The sequence below is a fragment of the Pungitius pungitius genome, chromosome 6, assembly GCF_949316345.1.
Source record: "Pungitius pungitius chromosome 6, fPunPun2.1, whole genome shotgun sequence".
In the NCBI taxonomy this organism is placed as follows: Eukaryota; Metazoa; Chordata; class Actinopteri; order Perciformes; family Gasterosteidae; genus Pungitius; species Pungitius pungitius.
The window spans coordinates 18,539,724-18,561,706 of NC_084905.1; the positions used below are offsets into that span (position 1 = coordinate 18,539,724).

A 21,983-nucleotide genomic window follows, 5' to 3' on the forward strand; every position below is an offset into this window, starting at 1 on the left:
CCTGTCGAAGGGGCAATCTGGGGGGATGTGGAAGGTTACCATAGCAACAAAGGAACGAGACAAGGAAAAAAAAAAAGGTCTAAAATAAACCCTTAATTCTTTTAGCGAAACCCAAATGGTAGGAATTGACCGTTCCAAAAAGGCAATCTCGCTCAAGAAATCAAACCTATCACACAAGCACGGCACGCAGACAGATTCTCATTCGGTTTGATTTCAGACATTTATTTCTTGATAGGCAAAATAAAATAAAATGTAAAAAAACACACACAAACAAGCAAGGCGTAGGTCGACTCATAGTAACTCCAGACTGTAAAGCCGCGCACTGTGCGTCTAACAGGTCTCCAGGTGGCGTGGCAGTCAAACCCTCGCTTCGGGAGGACAGTGTGTCTGGAAGGCCGCTGCATACGGAGACCCTCTCCACCGGGGCGGGAGGCGCTCCACTCGATTAAGGCAATAGCGTTGGCTTTTGAACGTGGCTTGACACGTGGTGTGCATAGTTGAGAAGAAACGGGGAACTTTCATACTTTCTTCCAGCGGTCAAGTATTGGTGAGAGTTAACAAAGCATTTTTTCAGTCTATGTTCGTTAACATAGAAATAGGGGGGAATTGAGGAAAAACACAGGAATCCATTGATATTATTGACTTACATATTATGTCAATATATGTGGATTTAGTTGCTTAAGTTAAGTTTCTCTAAAGAAGCTTAAAACAAAACTGAATACCAACTAAAGAGCGAGGGAAAGAGAGCGATGTCATCTCAGTGTAAAGAGAAATAAATGCAAACCATCCCAAAGAGTCATAGCTGCTCTTAGCTAAAACTAAATGTAAGTATTTTTCCCCTGTCTGTAATTTCCAAATAAAGCGTTGAATAAACATACTCACTGCTGTTTTTTTGGCATAAGTAAATGAGACAATTACAGTCATGATGAATTGTTAACCACTAGCTTAGCAGAGTAGCAGTAACAGCCACCGCAGCTTTTGACTATAATGAACAATTAACACGGGGCAATTACATGTGAAGATAGTGATTTGTTACATACATTTGCATTTTGAATCGTATTTGACCATTTCAGTCATGAACAGAAACACCCCAAATTAGTCTCATCTCCTTTTGAAGTACTACAAAACATTTTCCTTTTTTTCCACAGCATGTGAATGGCATCAAGTGACTGAATGGAAGCGAGCCGTTGCCTAGCAATGGCTCGCTGTCGAACTAATCTATAGGTGGAATGGCCCGGATGTCATTATGAACTAAAGGTACCACTGCCTTTCTATTCAGGGCCACTGTTGTTTTTCCAAAGCAACATAAAAGGTCTACACTGTGTTCAATGAGCTTCATGCAGAGTGTGTTATTTTTGCTTATAAAGTTAGTTTAACATCTCGCACACAGCCTTTAGCTTTCTAACAATCTTCTGATCAAGCGATTGGCAAAAAAGCAAATATTTCTCATTTCCAAAACTGTTATTTTAATATTTACACAAATTAATTCTTAATAATATATAATATATAACTTTCTTAAATATTCTGGAGTTAACACAGACGTTTTCTTCCATCCCTGCCTTCATCCATTACTCCTGTGACAGCAGAGTTTTATTATGTGGGCTAAAGGTCGCAGGGTTTCCTGGGCTGAATTTAACATTCAAGGAAGGAATTAATAAATACTGACATTTGGAGATAAAAATACTAACATTCAGAGTCTTTTTCAGGCCTCTCCCAACGGGTCTTTGTTGGTCTCCTCTAATGTCCGGACTATGTCGGGTAAAAGCTGCGCAGAAACAAAGTAGCATTTAAAATTAAAACATTCGGGGCTGAAACGGTTCAGTCTGAGTTTTTGTAGTTGGTGAACAGGTTGTAGAGGACCCTGAGGGTGGATTTTAGGTTCAGGTTGACGACATCTGGAAAACAAAATGGATGCATCAGGAGGCTTTAGTTTGATGAACTCGCTCTTTAGGAGTTTAGGGATAAAAACATTTTACCTTTGACATTAATATTTTATAATAAGAAATCTTTTGGAACACATAAGCACATAATAAATTAGCCGTACCACCATGCAGTCATGGACACAATGTGATCAATGTGGGACTACTTTCCTTCAAAGGTTATTTGTAATGTTGAAAAACGAACATGCATCTTAAAATAGCTCATCGTAGCTCACATGATGCACTGCACGTCACCAGGAAAAAACCCTCCTCTTCATCAGTAACATGATATAACGCACCGGTGCTCATTAGCTTCCTGTAATTTGTCATCACAAACGGGTCTTTGCAAAGTGAAGCATGCGTGAATATTAAAGTAGCTCTGAGATGCATTTGAGTACATACACTTGTGTTAGTGCTCTTAAATATGTATATATTAGGCTGACGTGACTGTGCTGCTTACAGTTTTATTCAAAGTCGCACAGAAAAACATTTTCAACATCACGTTCTGTGGAATTTAAATGAGTAAGAGTACTTGATGTTAAAGCATCAGGTGAGTGAAATGCTGATTACCATTAAAGTACGCTGTCACTCAACAGCATCTCTAACGCTTAAGGCGGTTTGTAGAGCCGAAGTACTTACTCATGGAGTAATAGCCAACATAAACACTATGTTTGGATATAGAAGAAGAGGATGGTTCGTTCCAACGTGTAGCTCAGGGCAGGAAAAAAAACTAAGCACCATCCATCCAGAATGAAGAGTTTTACGGGTGAAACAAGGTCTCCATCTACTGGACAATGGTTATTATGACACACAAATGTCTGCATAATACCTTCTGGCCTGGCTTTGGGTTTCTTTAGTCCTCCATCCTGCATCAGCTCAAAGGCAAACGCCACATTGTGGACCTGACACACACACACACACACACAAGGTGAAAAGTCAATGTACTGATGAGTTGCTAGAAATCTTACTATTTGACCAACACCATCTTTTGAGGGTGGGATCACCTTCTGTTCAAAGCTCTCAGGGGTGAGGAAGAAGTTGTATAGCGGGACAAAGTAGTTCTCCAGCAGCCCCATCAGCAAAATCAGGTACACACCATCAGCAAACTGGACGCACACAGACATAAATATATCCAGACGCAGCACACACACAGACTGCTGTACAGTAATTTATATTTGCTATATTATTGTATTTGAAAATGAAATGCATGCGTGTGAATGTAGGGATTATGAGAGGATGGAACCATGTTAAATAACGCAAATGATCAGTTTAATAAACCATTAAATCTCTTACCTGAGACTCCAGCTCAGTAACTTCCAGGTTCAACTTGTTCAGGTGTTTGTTCACAAAGGTGATGAGGGACTGGTAACAGGGTCAATTTTAAAGGTTAATCCTTTCATTATCATTATTAATATTATGTTTTCCATTATGATCCTCATTGTTACATTATTATGCAAAGGAAAGGTCTTGAATACCGTTTTCACCACGTTGAGCTTGTCTGGCGCGTGATCCAACAAGGTGTCAAATGCGTCCCTCTCTGTATAAAAATCAGAGGTTAGAAATACTTCAAAGAACAGTTTGACAAATTGGGACATTTTGAGATACTTTCCCTGTAAATATATGACTACAGCTAGCAGATGGTTAGCTTAGTTTAGCTTACCCGTGTTGCTTTTGCACTTTTTATGATTTAAAAAACATTTAATATGTTTATTGGACTATTCTTTTAACCAGATATATAAAAATTTTTTTTAATTAAAGACATAATCAGAATACTATATGATCAAATTTTGCTGAAACTCACCAAACCTTCCCATCATCATTCTGGAACAAAAAGAGGGACAACTATTAAATAATACCTAATAGTACAATATATAAGGTTTTCATTGGAGCGTGGACATAGAAGGGAGAGGATTGTGGAAACAATCATCACGCACTTACTCCGTGGTGCTCGTCAGCTCTTTGGTCACCAGAGCAGTCTGAAGGATTCCCTCCCGTTTCTGCTCAAACAACAACATCGAAATGCTCCGTCAGAGAGAAAGTGCAACTGATGCATTTTATTAAAACCACATGAATAAAAAGACAAATACATGAACTCACACTGTTCTTCCCAATATTACGTTAGCCTCTTTATATCATTGTTTTTGGTGGGTCTTTGTCGTTGTATAAGGTTCCTTTCAGGCGGTTTCTAAGATTTAAGGTATGTAAAGATTGGTTCCACTTTACCTTGACGACCACCACCTTGGCAGAGACGTGCTCCGGCAGCCTGATGGGAACCTGGAAGTGCATCGCAAGAGCCACCAGCAGATAGACGATGGCCACCAGGTTCTTGGAGTGGATCGCTGTGACATGAGGGAGGACGGTCAGCTCTTTCATTAAGATTAAAGCTCTTGAGTTTTCTTTTTTTTTCTCTTCAAAACCGTTTACCAGATTAAATACTTTCCATTTGACTATATGTTGAAGTAACACTCAGTTTGCTCATCACAAGGTCAAAACCTGTAAAAAAAACAATCCTGTGATGTCTTTTTGGGGTCGCAGTCGATGCGAAACTCACAGTCCACGCTCCACTCGATGGTCCAGCCGTGAGGCCGCAGCAGTTCGTTGACGGCCTCCAGGACGGTCTGGAGCTTCTGCTTCTGGCCGATCTCGGACTGGGTGACCTCGGCCACGTTCAGCTTCCTGCCCGACAGCTTCTCTGCCGGCGTCAGGGGTGAGAGGAGGCGTCAGCACAGGCACACGGATGAAAATCACCAGTGATGTTCATGTTTCCATCGGGGCAGGAAGCAGGTACGCAAGGTTTAGAGTAGTTTAAACAAGGACTCGATGAGCCGAAACAAATGTAACAAAAGACTCTCTGCTCCCAGCAGAAGCTCATCTCAGGCGTGTGTTTACATGCTGTTTGTGTCACGGTTTGGGTCTGCTTCCTGTTTTATTTTGTAGTTTCATGTCTCTTGTGTTCCTGGGTAACTTCACTTCCTGCCTTGTCCTGTCCCGTCTTCCCCTGTGATGGTCTCCTGTGTCAATGATCGTTTCCACCTGTGTTCAATCACCTGCACCTCCCTTGTGTATTTAAGCCCTGTCACTCTCTTGTCTCTTGTCGTGTCATTGTTTCCCGTCACCTGTTCAGGTTGGTCTGTCGGTTATGTTTTTGTAAATTAAAGAGCACGTTGTTTTTTTTGGTAACTCTGCGTGTGAGTCCTCCCTCCGTGCCTGCCTTCGACCCGCACCCCCTCCTGACAGTTTGTACATGTGAAAAAACAAAAACAAAGGCAATCTCAAATGGGAACCGATGCGATACAAAAAAGGAGAGAACAGAAGGCTCAACCGAGATAAAAGTTTTGAAAACTAAAAAGGGCGTAAACAGGAATTTAGTTGCTGTTCTCACTTCTGCAACACACGAAACCAAATGTCAGCCCCGTGTTGCACTACCTGGCTTCTCGATGTTATATTTTAAAGCATGAGGCATTTTGCTCGGCTGCAATAATTGACTGCTGGACGCTCAGTGTTTAATCTGATTACATTAATCACATCAGATATTTAACTAGTAAAAACACGAATAACTGCAAAAGTTGTCATCCGACTGTTGTGTTAACATTGTGTTACATGAACCTGGAATTGTTGTCAGCCCGCTGTTGCAAACAACAGACACAAGGGGGACAGAATGGACCAAAAACTCTTGAATACGCACTTATTACAGAAGTAACTGGAGTTTCCGAGTGAGATGTGTAATGGCAAAGAAAGCCAAGTTCTCACCAAATAACTTCTGGAGCACCTGTCCATCATAACAGTCCTCCTCCAGGTCTTTGACTATGATCCTGTCTTCCTCCAACTCGCTGTTGATCCAGTCAATCAGGACCTGGATGCAAATCGTAGGAAAAATAACAGACAACATGCACACTTTAGGATATTTTACTGCTCTGGTTGTCCCGAGGAGACGCAGGTGCTTGAGAAACAACGTTTGATCCCTGAATACCTTCAGAAGATCTTTAAATTTAACATTTTCCCGCGATGTCGGGTCCAACATGATCCTCTCGGCGTTCTCCTCTGGAGAATGTGGGCGAGAAGAAGAAGAAGACAAGCTCAAATTGGGTTCTGGTGACACTCAAATTTCATTGCCCACACTTCAACAGCAGTTCTCACGGCGACTGGAGAAAGGCGTTTCCCCCCCCTCGAGCACTTTCATTTCCTCCTCGTCTCCATTACCCAACATGTGCCCCCAGTAACCTCTCACAGTGAAATGCAAAGGTCTTTCACATACAACAACCCCCAGAACCTCTGGCCCTTAAAGTAACACCAGCAATTGTGCGTTAACTAAGACGTGATGTTGTCCACGTGTGTGTGTGTGTGTGTGTTTGTACCCAGCAGCGTGTCCTCTGGATGGATGTCTGTCCCCGAGGGGAGCATGGGGCCGTTGATGGCATTCTTCCCCTCCTCGTGGAGATCACTCACTAGTAAGACAAAGACACACAAACACACACACACACACAAAAGAAAAGCAGGCGATTCGGTCAAACAAATCAACTTGAAGGACACGGATTGTGTCTAAAAAAAAAATTCGGCGTATTTTCATTTCCAGGTTACAGTAAGAAGCAGACAGGGACAGTAGGACACAAATAAAATAAGAGAGGTTGTGACTGGCAACAGTTTTTGTGCACAACGTGCACACCCAGCAGTTATTGTATGAAGCTTGTTGAGGCTCCAGAGGAAGCTCTGTGGAGTCTGTTAAATGTCCTCCTGTGACGTCCCGGTGAAGACAAAGAGGGTTTTGAAAATGTCCAATTCAACCTGCAAGTGCTCGACTTGCATTGTGGGTAATGAATTGACAAGCATGAAGAATGCGTGCAATAAAAAAACGCTGTCTGTGTGCAACAATAAGCCTTTTAACTCTAACTCCTTCTGAAAATGTTTGGAATGCATATTTATCCCTGTTAAAGTGTAGAGGTCATGATTTCATTTGTATGCGTGACTTTTTGCATGCGGAAACATTTATTTGAATTATGTATTCTTTCTGATTTCTGATCCCATGCTTTTTTACGCCGACCCGGGACCGACAGTTGCTAGGAGTGTACTGCAAGCTGCGAGTGTGAGCTGTCACACGTCTGTCACTTCCTAAATGTTCCCCACCCATTTTAGTCACTCTGTATAACCACAGATTAGTTTGAAGGGCGTGAAGTTGTTGTGCATCGATTCAGAAAATGAAATAATATAAGCATGTGTCTTGGCACTATTGTAACCAGTGAAAACATACAACATACTCAAAGAGGTAGAATAACATAAAACTGGGAAAATATAAGTTGATTTTTAAGGTGCCCATAACCCAAAAGTTACAAATACTACACACACACACACACATTTTGAGTCAGGTCTCAAATAAATTCAATTTCCACTGAGATGCTTTTACCGCTAACTGGAGAGACGCTGCAGGGATTCAAAGGCTTTCTTCCCCTAATGGACCCGTTGCTTTCATGATCCTGCAACAGGCTGAACTACAATTAATGGCCTCAATCCGTCCTTTTCATTGACTTTGCTATTTATAAATCCTGCGAGGAGAACCAATGGCTGCACTCAGAGCTCTTTTTTTTTAAATAAAAAAAAAACGAAATGTCTCTAATTGATAATATGATAACAGAAAGTTTTGAGCTGTGTGTTTATGACACAATCTGGACCAAATCCAAACTTCAAGAGCACGTGCGGAGGCATAATTACAGGCAGGAGGAGGGGTCCCCACGGATTCACCATCAGATTCGGCCTTCTTGTGAAGAGCGGAACATCAACCATCTCTCTACAGATCGGCGGATTGCTTGTAATTACGGGCCAGGCTTCGTGTATTTCATCGTAATCGTGCTGCTTCCTCCCCTCGCAGTCCGTCCGACTGCATCAACGCTGCCGGCCCTTCGCAAGTTAAACAACCAACTTATGGAAATAAAGATTGTGGAGGTATAACCAAAATCCTCAAACAGACACACACACATTTGATTCTGTAACTCTACAGTAGTACTCTACATCTTGGTGATCTCTCACAACAGCGCGCACACACACCACATTTCGGGATGTTAACCTGCAGTAACAGGTGCTGCTTCCCCATTTTTAAACTTCCAATTTCCCCCAAAGCACAACAATTACCTTGTTTCTTCCTCTTGGTCCCACATAGCAGCCCGGCCATGGTGCACGCTCGATGGCAGCGAGCGTAGGTAGAATATGCAGGAGAGAGTGTGTGTGTGTGTGTGTGTGTGTGTGTGAGTCTGGGGGTGTACGTCCACGTGTGTGTGTGTGTGTGTGAATGCTACTTGGTTGGACTGAGCAGTGAGATGGGCGTGATCACGTGTTTATTTCTGTCCCAACCCTCCATCCCCCCTCCTCCCGTCTGCGGTCCAGTTACAGGAGACGCCGAGGGGTGTGCATTTGTGTTTGTGTGTGTGTGTGTGTGTGTGTGTGTGTTTGGGACAGGAACGTCCACACAAAATCCTCTCCACGCCGGTAACCTCTGGGACGGCTCGACAGCGGACAGACGGCAGTGACCTGAGGCAGGTTTCCTATTCTTTTCGTCCCAAAATCAGTGCACGTGTTTTTGGTGCTTTGTTGTTTTTAAATCACTTTCCAAATTGGGATCTATCCATTTGACAGCAATGCCGGACTTAACGGAGCCTATAATAACGTAGCCTATAATAACGCCAATCAATCAGGCAGCGGCTGTATTCCTGTTGACGGAATTCCAAATGTTGCCTGCGGTGTAAGGAACATTCATCAGAGACGGTTCTGTTGGTACCAGCCGTCACGGGGAGGCACTACAGAACAGGAGCCTCGTCGGATGTGTGTCTTTTTATCTTCAGAGATCAAAAAGAGGAAAAAAACCCTTCTCAGCGTAATCAGTCCGCATCATAAACAGCGGCGTAAAGCAGATTGAAATCGACCTCATCCGTTTGGTTCCACTGCTCCCGGTGGGGGTGGGAGGCTGGGGGCCACACGGGGGGGGGGGATATAAATAACGCAGCTGCGTGGAGCAGACAGGCCGGATCCTTAAATATCGTCTCACTTATTTACACCAACCCAGGAAGCCAGGAGATGAGCGGGTTATTAACTCTTCCTACGCACATTATGGGCTTATTAGTCTTTATGTACTTCATTCACTTGTTGAGTTGTAATTAGGTTTCCTCCATGTTGGATTCATGCTGGTTTTTCATTTATTTATCTTTTACTTTAAATAAACACATAACATACGTTTAATTGGGTCTAAAATACTACGGAGTGGGACCACACTGTTGAAAAATAATCATTTTAGGGCTCTCAAGGGAAAAAGACACATGATATTATGTCAAATACATCTTCTTCAGCGTGTCTGTACTTTTCTTGTTAGAATATCGGTCATATTAATAAACTAATACTAGTCATCACTATACCAGCTGTTAACTTTATTTGACATTTCATTTGCATAATGGCTTGAAATAGCAAATAGCTTCTTGCATTTGTTGGATTAACATTTACACCAAAACACTAATTAAACGCTGAAATGTACCTTCAATTTGGAAGTTTATATTATTTGTGAAACAATAGAGAAACAACAGAAAAATCATATATTGTAAAATAATAATAATGATGTTGTTGCTTTAATTGTTATGTTTAATACGTTGATTAAATAATAGTTATATAAAAGTAACAATAAAATAAGTGTATTAGGTGAGTAAAAAAAAGACAAAAAGCAACAATAAACAGATGACTTACTAGTGTCAGCATCCATTCTGTGTCTTGTTCGTGTTTTGTGTTTTCAGAGAGTGAATACTCCGTGAGATAACACAGCAGGGATGTGGCCCAAAGTTCATCCTCTCCGTCCTTACGGCACAAAAGCATGTTTTGTTGTTTTTTTTTGTCTTCACTACACTATCACTGGTGCAGCAAGTGTAGTCTGTTGCTGACAAAGGGAGCTACGCCTTGTCAGAGAGATGCAGACTTCCTTTGCTTTTATCAGGATACACAAACATGAACATGGAGCCATGTGGGCGTCTCTTATGTCATGTTGTATAGCCTGAAGCAACACTTTCCATCCCATCACTGATACAGCTTTCAGCTGAACAGATCGGTGCTCATGTGGTTGCTAAGGAAACGAGGGGCCCAATGCACAATGCAATGATGAATATTCAGATAACGTGAAGAAGCAACTTTTCCAGTAGCGGCTCTTCTCCCTTTTGGTGTTCCTCTTCAAAAGTCAACGTACCGCACCCAAATGTTACAGAAACCACAGCAACAGGAGCAGCAACTGATTTCTAATCCCCCCTCCCACCCTCCCCCCTCCACAGAGGCCACGGGATTCCCCTCTGCAGGCTCCATTTCCTTCGTTACTGACTTCTAATCATATCTGGCAAAATTAAAGCCTGGTGACCACAAGAGTTCTTTTTTTTAAAGATAAGCTTAAAACGAGGAGGAAAAAAAAACGTTTTATTGTGTGTTGTATCGTAGATTGCAGCAGAAAGGGAGAATTCTGAAGGCTTCTCCAGTCACAAGTTTGCAAGATGGCATCTCTTGCTCTTTCTCTATAAAAAAAAAAAACAAGTAAAATATCCTACAATGTGTAAAAAGACTTCGGACTTCCACGGTTAAGAGTTTTTTTTCCGAAATGCTGTTCTGTGTTAATTTTGGACCGACTTATATTAACAGAGAGCAAATCTGTCTGCATGGTTGCAGTAAAAGCTTTAAGCTCAGGCAGCAGGAAGACAATTATTCTCATTTCCTCATCAAACAACCCAGAGATATCATCTAATTACTCACTGAGCTGTTACACTTTTCTCTGTCAAAACCCCTGAAGCCGCTTAAAGGATAGAAAAAAACACTCGTACGGTGTAATTACATATATACATATATTACGCCTGCAACTCACTCTTATTTTCACCCTCCATTCATTTTTCTGTTCTTCGTGGATTCTATAATAGTATAGAAACATAAAGTGTTCATTGCCCAGAGACAGAGGAGACAAACTGGTCTTTTTACCCGAGGGTGCAAAAGATGACAATGTTTCATTTACAATGATGTTAAACCTCAAAGCAGCAAATACTCAAAGAAGCTGCAACCTGTAAGCCTTTGTTGACCAATAGACTGACATAAATGACAACCATATATGTCCTGTATCAATTCATCCCGACAACGTTTGACCGACCCACCAAACTCAATTTGAAAAATCAATTTGAACAGTTTGATGAAGACAAATCAAAAGTTTAAACCTACCCTTTAAAATTGCAATTTGAAACTTAATTTTAATGAGTTTGCTAAGGCCCTCACACGGAGTCCAGGCCCCCTGCTGGGGAACTTACTAATAGCATTACAAACACATGGCTGTAAACACACACACACACAGGTGTCAAACCTTGCAGCTGTCTGTCTTAACAATGTCCGGCCTTTGGGAGGGCAGAAAATAGAAAATTCTGTTCTACGAAAAGTAAGTTAGAGAGTGTATAGTTTAGTTGATAGCTTATAGAAGTGAAGCACGGTGAGCCCGGAGTCATCCTCTCCCTTATCTCATAATAATAACTTGCGGTCCAGTCACAAGTGCCGTATGATCTATTTATATCCATCCCCTCATGCTAAATGACTGTGGAGTTGCTCACAGGACCTTGTCTCGCATGCCCCTTTATTCACTCAGTGAACTGTGAAACGGAATTAAACCTCAGATTGAAGCACATGGAACACATTTTAAACAAGACAATGTCCGTGAGGATGAACACAGCAGGAACACAACAGGCCAAACGTGTCCGTGTGTCCGTGCGTTGTAAATCACGTGTGCAATTGATTAAAGTGCCAGTGATGTCCCGCAGGAGAATGTTATAATAGCGCGTCATGTGATTGCAGGACCATGGACAGAAACCCCGACAAGGCCTTTCGTGATAGGATTACTCCATCATCACCATCATCATCATGTATCGTGACGAAGTGATTTACCTTCTTTGGACTTTTTCCTCCGCGCGAGGGTTCCGCCTAATTTCCCGAGGAAGGATTCGTCCTTTTTCATTTTTGCGGGCTGCGCGGTCCCAGACATCTTTCGGTGCGACGCGTTTGGGTGCTCTCTCTCTCTCTCTCTCTCTCTCTCTCTCTCTCTCACTCCCTCTCCCCGTCAGCAAACGTCACTGTGATGCGTTCAGGGAACCGGCGGCGCAGGGTTCAAAAAGTCCCCAAACGCATCGGCGGATCGGAGGGAAGCGGCGCGCCCGACGCGCATCGACACAGGCGAACGAATCACTTGCGTCCCAAAGCCTGCAAGTCTGCTTCAACGTCTTCATCTGCATCATGTGTTTAGCGCAGGGTCACTCCGCAGCGCCCCCTAGCGGCAGGCAGAGAAAGGCCTAAAACAAAATCACTATTTCAACCTAGATGTGACAGTGCCTTAAATTAATAGTGGAGAGAATGCAATACGAGGCAGAGGTAGAAAAGAGTATAGTTTTAATGTAGAACTACTACACAATACATACATTACAAGTTAAAGGAGCATTTCACAAAAAAGTATGAATTATGCAACTACATTTATAAGCCCATCAAATGTTTTGTGTGTAAAATTTGATTATTAATTAGTCACTTTAACTTTGGAATGAATGGCAAGTTCCCTGTGAAACATACAGTGGAGTAAGGACCAATTAGCAATATATGGAAATACTTAAGATATTTACTAATAGTCACAAATATTCCCAAATTAATCATAGCAATCTGTAACCAACAAATAATATTGTTGTTTGATGAAAAAATGTGTGCTACAGTACACACAGAACTGTGTGTTGTGTGTGAGTGCTTTGGGCCTGCTGCACCCCTCCAGGCGCTGATGAGCAAAGCTGCGGCGCGTCAGGTGATCAGCTCGCTCTTCATCACCTCCTCCCTGGCCGGCACTCTCCTTGTTTGCTGTGTCCTCAGGCGGCTGTCATACACTTTGAGGAGGTTTTTGTTGCCAGGCCCGGAGTTCAGTATTGTTTCTGTTTACTTCTTGATTAAAAAACGAGCAGGATCAGCTTCCGTTTTCCTTCCAGGTTCCGGCGCTGCTTTCAAGAGACAGAATTTCACAATAAGCCGGTTTGTTTCAGACCCTCTGGGATGTCACATCAGGAGTAATTCTGCTGTGTAGCGCTGCTCGCTGTCGTGAAGTCACCTGTTGTCTGCAGGAGCTTCCAGTCCGCCTGCAGCCTGCGCCTCAGTCCCTCCAGCGCCTTCACGTCGTCCTGCAGCGGAGCACGAAGGCTCCCCAGAGAGGCGGCGGCGACCCCGAGAAGAGACGAGGCCGTCGGGCCGACGCATGCCTCCTCACCTTCCTGAGAATAAAAAAACAGTGAAGTCGGACACCAGAAATGAAGCGGCCAGGTGAAAACGCTCGCGCCTCTCCTCGTTCTCACCTCCATGAGCACCAGCGTGTGTCCTTGTGCGAGGCCCTGCAGCAGGCCGGTCAGTTGTTGCCACGCGCCGTCGCACAGGCCGCTGCCCGCCGACCGGACCAACAGAACCAGGCTCGGGTCGTACTCGTACCCCAGCGGCAGCACGAGGCCCAACGCGGCTTGTGTGAACCCTGACACGTCGCTGCAGCCCTGCGAGAAGACAAACACGCTTTTCTGTTTGCTTATGTCATGCAACACACACACGCATGACATCAAAATGTATTTGTTACGCGATTTCATAAAGTAAGACCCAATATTGTTTTCAATACCTACCTGATATCAATTTAAAATCAACTAAAGTAGGATTGGGCAAACTCGACGGATTATTTAATAAAAATCTGTTAAATGGAATTCAACAAAAATAACCAATTTCCACTTGTATTGACTAGCGATATTCTGAAAATATCATGTTGCTTTAAAATAAGTCCTTTGGCATAAAAGATCTTATAATTCTTTGACCCAGTGACTGAGTGGTTGACTAATTGACCAAGAGGAGGCAGATTTAAATAAATCAACCTTGGTTAGAACAGATTCATATTAGAGGTACGTAAGATGTTATGATGCTGCGAATAAACAAAACATGGTAACACCGAACTAGCATCCTCTGTCGTCCTAGATGCTCCAGGACGATATTAATTCACTGAGTGGTCATTTCTGTTGTAATACACAGTACCTTCTTCAGACACAAAGGAATGTAAAATCTGTGTTGTTGTTCCTCTGACTCCTCGCTGCTGAACTGCACCAGAAGAGTTGTCCTGAAGATGGAAAGATTTCTGTCGTCAGGTTCATACTGTTGCAGAATGAATTAATTGAAGGGGGATAATTTAAACACAAAATCTACTTTCTGGACACGCAAATGACATTCACCCATCGTCTCGTCGGCATTGACTCGGGACGACCGCGTCTCCAACGCACACGATGAAAACCCTGCAGGAGGAGAAGGCTGTTAAAATCAGACGGGTTGACTCATATTCATTCAAATGCATTGGAACAAAGAGCTGATTCAGTGTACATGTGGATTCGATCCACATTACTATACCGGTCGAGGTGAGCGGCTTCAGCATGCTGGACGACACACATTGTCGCCATGGAGACATCACGGACCAACGCCAAGCCATTGCAGATCTGGGATGTGATTAAAAATACAATCAGCTTGCAGGTCACGTGGGCAAGTGAGGAAAGATCGTACGACGATATCCAGGCGGTACCTCATTCTGCTCCATTTTCTGTACCAGGGCAGTAAGACTGGAGAGGGCTGTGAGAGCATCGCTGTCGTCCGAGTCTTTGAGAAAAGTCTCCCTTATTGTGGGAAGATGAACACATGTACAACAATGAATATGCAATGAATATGCAATCCAGACAAGGTTATTTTAAATTCAAATTGATATTCCTCCCGTTTTGATATATAGAGGAGACTATGGTACCTGAGTTTGTGGACTATGGCGGGGTCTGCCGAAGCACTGAAGCGTGCACATCCCTCCGGGCAGGCCACGCCATCAGGGAGGACGAGAGCACTGCGAACCGGAGGCGCAGTGCGCTTCAGGGGCTCCAGCCACGCCGCCACCTCCGCGCCGCTCTCCTCTTCTGCCTTCTTCTGCTTTTCTTTGCCTTCCGCCGCTAACTCGATGGCCTTCGTGCTGACATCAGAGGTAGGTGGGTCGGCTGGAGAAAGAGAAATTCAATGTTTTATAAAGCAGGGATGGTAAAAATATATCTTTGGTATCTTTGGTTCTGTTGTATCAAATGTTATTATTTCCTCCCTCAACTGTCCACGAGTCAGATCATTTCAAAGACCATCGCTATCGGTGTGCGGCTTTTTTTTTTTTAAAGGAATAGATGAAAAAGCTCCAAAGGAATAACGTTGGATTTCGTACCCTCATGTTTGAGGCAGGACCAGTACTCCCTGTGAGCTGATCGGACACAATGAAGGGACTCCAGTGCGCTGGAAACAGAAAAAAAAAACAAATTAACTCCTGATGTAAAACACACACAAAGTCATTCAACCCGACGGGTAGACCGACCTCACGCAGGGGCCGTCAAGGTTTGCAGGTTGCGGCGGAGGGTCTCCGAGCAAAGTTTGAACTGTCTGACACACGGACTGATGGAGGGATGTCAAGTTGTACCCTCCCTAGAAAACACAAAACAGTATCTTGCAACCAAATGTTCCATCGACAAGAATGGCAGCGAGCTTGTAGGCGTACGGGAGGCCTGACCTCCAGCACGGCGCACAGTTTCCCCCCTGCGAGGTTCATCAGCAGGTGAGTGAGGTGGGCAAAGACGTCAGGGGTGGCACACATTTCACCCTAAAAAATAAATAAATAAAGTTTAGCAAATATGTCTCAACAATGGCGAGCAGACCGGACGCCGAGTGATGCAGCACGCACAAGTCGTTAGATGAACGAGCAACAACAAATCTACTTTTTTAATGTCTAAATTGTATCTTTTTTCATTAAGTCAAGGACTGAATATATACAGTATATGTTATACATAACGCGGTATAATTTAATTTACACATTTCAGATGTTGTAACCACAAACAGAACATTGCAGAATGCATGGCACAGCTGTTGTATTGAATTGCAATAGTTTGTACAGGTGAACCTCAATATATAAACAAAATATACATTTTTAATGCCTTTTTATAATCAGTACCTCTGGATCACCGATAGCGGAGTCGAAGCCTGCACACACCAGGACCAGGTCTGGGCTGAACTGTGACAAAAAAAACCACATAAATCAATCCTACATTGTCATGAACAACATCCAGCGCATCTGTATCTGTTAGCGGGATGAGTGCTTTACCTCGTATGCGATTGGCAGGAGGACGTGACAGAAGACCGAAAGATAGTCGCTGTTCTTCATTCCCACCTGAATTTTCAAAGTGGGACTTAATTATAAAGGTTTTTAAAAAAGCGTGCACACAAAATTAATGTTTTACATTGTTGTTGGAAAACTGAAATAATGTTTCACCCTAGTTAGTAAGTGTGTAGTCCTTTGTTTTTGTTTTATTAATCATTTATTACATTTAACTTTTCTTCTTTTTTTTTAAAGAAGCTACAATAACTTCCAGTATGTCGCCGGGTACTTACTTTGTTCCATGGTACATTGACATTAAATCCCGCCCCTTTCTCTTTGCCAACACAGTCGTAGTCTGAGTCCGGAAGATTAGGCCAGAATTTCTGATGCTCGTATCGGTGCCATGAGAAATAAAGCACGCTGGGAATAGAAAGCCCCATGCAGAATGTGTGTAATACTAGAGGAACACTGCAGTGCAAACCATTTAACTGGTCAGTTAGCGAGGTCTCACCTCGGATCGTCTTCAAAACAGTACTGCACCCCTTGACCATGATGTACATCCCAGTCAACTATCAACACCCTGAAAATATATCAAGAAATAAATGAATACTTGTGTGGAAGAACCAATACAGTGTGTGTTTCAAACAAATCGCACGTTACCTTTCAACCCCGTATTTTTGTTTGGCGTACCGGGCCGCTATGGCCACGTTGTTGAACACGCAGAACCCGCTGGCGGCGCCCCGCATGCTATGGTGCCCCGGTGGTCTGCCCACGACGACAGAGGAGGGATTTTATGCAGGAAATTAATAAATCACTTAGGGGAACAAAACACAGCTTGTGTTTGGCTTGGAATGACATAAAACGTTTTTGAAAAAGGGACGTTAAGAGGCAGAGTAAAGTAGAACAACAGAAGGAGAGAGATGCTCACTGGAGCATCAGAGGCCTCACCTGACCAGGGCCATGCCGTTCCTCACCCTCCCCGTCATAACGCTGTCCACCAGTTGCAGGGCGGCGCCTGCAGCCAGCTTGGCACAGTGATAAATATTCTAGGACAGTGAAGGGTATAGAAATGAAGGGCTAGCCTGGAGCGAGGAGCGAAGCTGACCTGTAACAAGCAGACGAATGGCAGATTGAAGCTGCAGACGGAGGTGCAGGGTGAAGACTCACTGGGTGGAAGTAGACGTCGCCGTACTGCAGGGTGAACTCCATCAGGTCCTCCAGAGTCATATAGGGGGTCTTCTTCACCGCCTCCAAGTACTCCTCACTGTTAAGGTCAGCAAAGTGCATGTGGAGGAGCGGCTTCAGGTGTTTGTTTCGGCCTCAAGAGGAGAAAAGAAGATCAAGCTGAAAGCAGGTCAGAACCGACCTGTGAACCAGCAGGATGTCGGCGTCGGTCGCCTCGCGCACCGGGACGGAGACGCATCGCTCAGCCAGGCCGGCCTTGACCAAAGCTTCATGGCTCACAGTCAGGCGCTCGGGTACCTCAATCTTACAGACAGGGCTGGAGGAAAGGTTTTAATTAAAAGGATACTCCATACAGTTTAATGATGTTACGGATTTGTACACAAAGGTTCTATTCTTGTACAAAAATCACTGTCCGTCTTATAACCGTATGTTACATTGTTATTAATGTGATAAACTGGGGTCAAATCCCATTGATGACTGAGACTGTGTGAAACATTCAGATTCATTTGTTTGAGCCCACATTCATCCAGATTAGACATATATTTTATACATATTATAATATATTTAAAATAGATGAAGCAGGGCCTCACAAGACATTTTGGGGATTACAACTTTATATGTTCTTATCAGACACAGTCAGAGTGACATGTACAGTGTACATGTACACTTACTTTAAAAAACCCAATGTGCGGCCATAATTTACAATAATTCCGATATTTTGCGCAATATGTTAATGCACCCACTCAGAAAGTTCTCTCTTTATGGAACCAGTTCGGATCAATATTTATTTTTACTATTGTATTGTGTTAATATGTTATATAATGTATATTTCATAGACTATTGTATTGCATTGTTGGGGAGGGCGGAATCTAAGCATTTCATTGCATAACTTGTTATTGTAATGGCAAATAAACAACCTTGAACCTTGAACCTTTGAGTTAATTCCTTAACGAGGAAAAACGCTGCAGAATCAGCGGCGGCTTTGCGCATGCGCGCATAATTGTCTGTCTTTTATCTCATAATTTCGACTCTCTAACCCTTCTTTTTTTATTTTTTTTGTGGCGGAAATGGGCTTCAATAAACGCAGCGGTCACTCACTCAGTCCAGAGCAACTTGTAGCGGGTCATCTCGTCATCGTACAGCAACGCCGTCCCCATCTTCATCACAGAGGAGTGAAAAGTAGTTTTTCCTCAAACTCGGAACTGTGCGCGAGGTCCGCGGCGCGTGGGAATCTATATCTATAAAACTATCTACGGTATTATAATCTATAATACTCAAACATACCTTTGAGATGCATCAAAAAACGACAAAAACATTAGCAGCGACCCAAACACCGAGACGGGCGCTTACTTTCCGTTAGTAAACAAAAGCGTTCGCGTAGGCGGGTCTTCCTCGTGCTTTGTGGAGCTTGTTAAACTGTTAAATCGCACATTAGCGCCCCTCTCTGGACGGGGTCTGCTACCGACTTTTTACTTTTCAGGAACCATTTTTTCATTTGTTTATTCTTTACATATTTTTGGATCTTTTTTGGAATATTTTCTCACAAAAGACACAAGCAAGTTTAATGATTGTGATATGATTTAATAGAAATATAAACAACGGTGCAAAAAAAAGTCGGTAAACAACCCGGAGTGTATTACTAGTACAAAATATACCAGATCAGATGACATGAGAAAACTTTTGTGGATTGTTTCTGTGGGAAATCTGTGGATTGGAATTTGATAAGGACGTTTATTTGGAAAAAACCTTAACCTCTGACACGGATTCCAGGCCGCTTTTGGCATTCCTCTTAGGTTGATTGTCTTTAACAATCCTTTGTTGTGTGAAGTTTATTTCACACAACAAAATGTTCTGATGTCCTGCATCCGCAATGGCTTTTTTTCTAATTTTATGGAGTTATGTCATCAATCACGGCTCCCACCTCCCCCAACATCTCATCTTCTCCCTCTGTCTTGTCCGCCGTGTCCTCCCGCGTCCTCGAGGGAAGAGCTTTCTCTTCTTCACCCTTCGCTCCCCCCCTTCCCTCTCCTCTCCCGCACGTTCTGCACAGCAGGAGAAGAGCTCCGCTGCATCTCTTCCTGAAAGACGGGTCACACGCGGCGTACAGCAGAGGGTTGAGGCAGGAGTTGAGGTAAGCTAAACACGTGACGTAAGGCTGGGCCGCCAGTAAGATCTGATCCAAAGAGCAGGAGTGAGGGACCAGACCCAACTCCAGCAGCATGGACACGGTCTTATTGACGTGCAGAGGCAGCCAGCACAGAAAGAACGCCAACACTAAAGTGACGATGACCCTGAGGAGTCTTCGCTGCCGCCTGCGGTCAGGACGAGGGCCCCGCCCAAAGTGTCTGCTCAGCAGCTGGGCCAATGAGCAGTAGCACACCAGCAAGACGACGAGAGGAAGCAGGAAGCCGATCAGGGTCGATTTGACGCTCAGCGCGGCCGCCCACCACATCTCCGCCTGCTCCCGGTCGGCCTCCTCCAGCTCCGCCCCGACCAGCGCGGAGTAATCCATCTGGCACGAGAGGAGGACTGACCCGGGTTCGTTGCTGGGCTGAACCGGCTGCCAGTCGTAATCCACCTCCAGCTCCCTGACGGAGCGCAGCAGCAAACCGGGGAGCGCCAGCACGCCCGCCAGGACCCACACCCCTCCGAGTGTCCACGGGGCCCTGCCGGGCCACCTCCGCGGGGCCCGGTGGCCCGAGTGCCGACGTCCCGTCAGCACCCAGTAGCGCTCCACGCTGAGCATGCTCAGGCTGAACACGCTGGCGTACATGTTGAGCGCGGTGAGGAAACTGCTGACCTGGCAGAGCGCTTGCCCGAAGGGCCAGTGGTAGCCCATCGCCGTGTAGACGGCCCACAGGGGGAGGGTCACGAGGAAGCAGAGGTCAGCCAACGCCAAGCTGGCTATGAGGGAGTCCGTCAGAGAGCGGGAGGAGGGACGGGGGGCGGAGGGGGAGGGCTGAGACGACGGGGTGGAGGAGTCGGGGGAGGAAGATCTACAGCCCTGTGTCCTCCTCTGAGGAAATGAGCCGGGGGCAAACCTACCGGCGCCGTTAGCCCTCTGGAGGCGGCTTCTGGCGGTGCCGGAGCAACACAGTTTCCCGGTTCCCCTCGCATCGGCGCGGTCCAGGTAGGCCCACAGCACCAGGCCGTTGCCGAGGCAACCAACCAGGAAGGCCAGCAGGTAGACGGATGGGATGATGGAGAAGGAGGGCGACCAGTCGCTGTAATCGCAGTGGAAGGGTGGAGGGGGAGAGGGAGGGGGAGAGGAGGGAGTAAAGAAGCCTGCAGCTGACATCTGCACGTCCATCTCTTCGGTTTCTATATCAAATCATTTGCCACTTTTTAGAATTAACGGAAGTCCAAATACGTTCCTGGCAAGCTGAGGTTTGGTCAGACTGGTGTCAAGAGACGATAAGTCCCAACTCCTGCAGGGGTACAAGGGTTTGCACATTCCCCGAGTGGATTACCCTCCAAAGTCTAACTTCCTCCACAATTCGTAGACTCGGATGGTCTGAAGATTTAACAAAACACAATTAGATTAGAATAGGTTCATGCTGTAAATACTATACATGACAAGCTCGTAAACAAGGCACATCTAAATGAAACAACACTCTTTCCAGGATATTTAGTCCAGGAATTTTAAAGTAATCTGACTTTTGCAAACAACCATAAGTCCAAAAGAGACCAGGTTCTCACATTGCACAAATTGGGTCTAATAGCTCCCAAAAATGTGTTGGATACAGCTGATAATGCATCCTTTCAATCCTTTGCCTCTGTCTGCTTTTATTCTAGTGTTTCCTAAAGAAATGTTTCAATTGATACAGTCTTTTTGGATGCATGTTTTGCATGGTAACGTGGCATCGTAGGGCAATGAGGAGGCTTACCTCAGGCTTGGATGATGAAATCGCCACTGAGATGATGGGCTGAGGATGATCGTCGTGGAGCAAAATTCACCAGTTTCCTTCTCACCCCGTCCTCTCATTCCACGTTCTCTCTGTGTCCCTTCTTCCTGCGTCTCTCTCCATCTGTATATCTGCCCTGAGCGGGCTGAGGAAGGTGTGTCTTCATCTAGAGTCCGCCACACACACACACACACACACACACACACACACACACACACACACTCACACACAAACACACACTACTTTCTCTCATTCTAACCAGACCACCCCAGCAGAGAGTTACGAGACCTGCAAACACCCTCCATCCCGTCTCCCCCATTGCACAAACACACAAACCACGAGAGACACAATAACATCACCCATCCCCTCCCACCCCGGCAAGCACACAACTCCCCCTCCGAGACGCGCAAACAGATCCTCCACCATCCTTTAGGACGGCTCGTCTTCTCCATGCACGGGACAGACACACAAATGAACACAAATGTGTGCACAACACAAACGCCCTCTTCACGTGCTCACACACACAGTGTGTACAGTGGTTAAATGTAACAAGCCACACAGAATAACGTCCCTCGTTTGACCGCAGCGTCACAATGGACAGGGGGGGGGGGCGTGTGAGGGGAAATAAAGAACAGTAGTGACAGGTTACAGATGACTCACAGCTGTGTTGTTCCTGGCCAGCAGGAGGCCTCCAATTTTGCTTTTAACACATTTATTAAATGGCATACAATTATTTAAAATACTGTACTTAAGTAAAGGTGCTTTACTGTGAGCCATAACATTTAC

The 21,983-nt window shown here is 44.6% G+C and overlaps 3 protein-coding genes across 7 annotated transcripts; all 3 read right to left on the minus strand.

Annotated features, from left to right (window-relative positions):
• Positions 1-176: 176 nt before the first annotated feature.
• Positions 177-12,179, minus strand: parvb (parvin, beta). 2 transcript variants are annotated; one of them, XM_037451482.2, is made up of 13 exons: positions 11,841-12,179; positions 6,275-6,364; positions 5,890-5,960; positions 5,670-5,772; positions 4,471-4,611; positions 4,143-4,258; positions 3,858-3,916; positions 3,721-3,740; positions 3,395-3,456; positions 3,213-3,281; positions 2,924-3,025; positions 2,749-2,821; positions 177-1,895 (listed from the first exon to the last, which is right to left on the minus strand). In XM_037451482.2, exons 1-13 carry the CDS (start codon positions 11,935-11,937, stop codon positions 1,819-1,821), a joined length of 1,080 nt encoding a protein of 359 aa, XP_037307379.2. In that variant the 5' UTR covers positions 11,938-12,179; the 3' UTR covers positions 177-1,818. The 2 variants fall into 2 exon arrangements, with proteins under 2 accessions (XP_037307379.2, XP_037307380.2); XM_037451483.2 differs by lacking the exon at positions 11,841-12,179 and adding an exon at positions 8,040-8,188.
• Positions 12,180-12,321: 142 nt separating this feature from the next.
• On the minus strand, positions 12,322-18,684 carry hdac10 (histone deacetylase 10). 4 transcript variants are annotated; one of them, XM_037451478.2, is made up of 21 exons: positions 18,577-18,684; positions 18,391-18,449; positions 17,474-17,608; positions 17,275-17,371; positions 17,056-17,153; positions 16,768-16,872; positions 16,619-16,687; positions 16,401-16,527; positions 16,114-16,179; positions 15,964-16,023; positions 15,526-15,615; positions 15,334-15,440; positions 15,187-15,254; positions 14,737-14,974; positions 14,521-14,611; positions 14,352-14,437; positions 14,180-14,239; positions 13,986-14,067; positions 13,274-13,462; positions 13,033-13,192; positions 12,322-12,925 (listed from the first exon to the last, which is right to left on the minus strand). In XM_037451478.2, the coding sequence occupies exons 2-21, from the start codon at positions 18,447-18,449 to the stop codon at positions 12,864-12,866; spliced, it is 2,049 nt and encodes a 682-aa protein (XP_037307375.2). In that variant the 5' UTR covers positions 18,577-18,684; the 3' UTR covers positions 12,322-12,863. The 4 variants fall into 4 exon arrangements, with proteins under 4 accessions (XP_037307375.2, XP_037307373.2, XP_037307374.2 ...); XM_037451476.2 differs by having other exon boundaries at positions 18,391-18,680; XM_037451477.2 differs by having other exon boundaries at positions 12,322-12,922; positions 18,391-18,678.
• A 496-nt stretch (positions 18,685-19,180) lies between these two features.
• Positions 19,181-20,602, minus strand: aplnr2 (apelin receptor 2). The gene has a single exon (XM_037451341.2). The coding sequence runs from the start codon at positions 20,600-20,602 to the stop codon at positions 19,181-19,183; it is 1,422 nt and encodes a 473-aa protein (XP_037307238.2).
• Between the last annotated feature and the right edge of the window lie 1,381 nt (positions 20,603-21,983).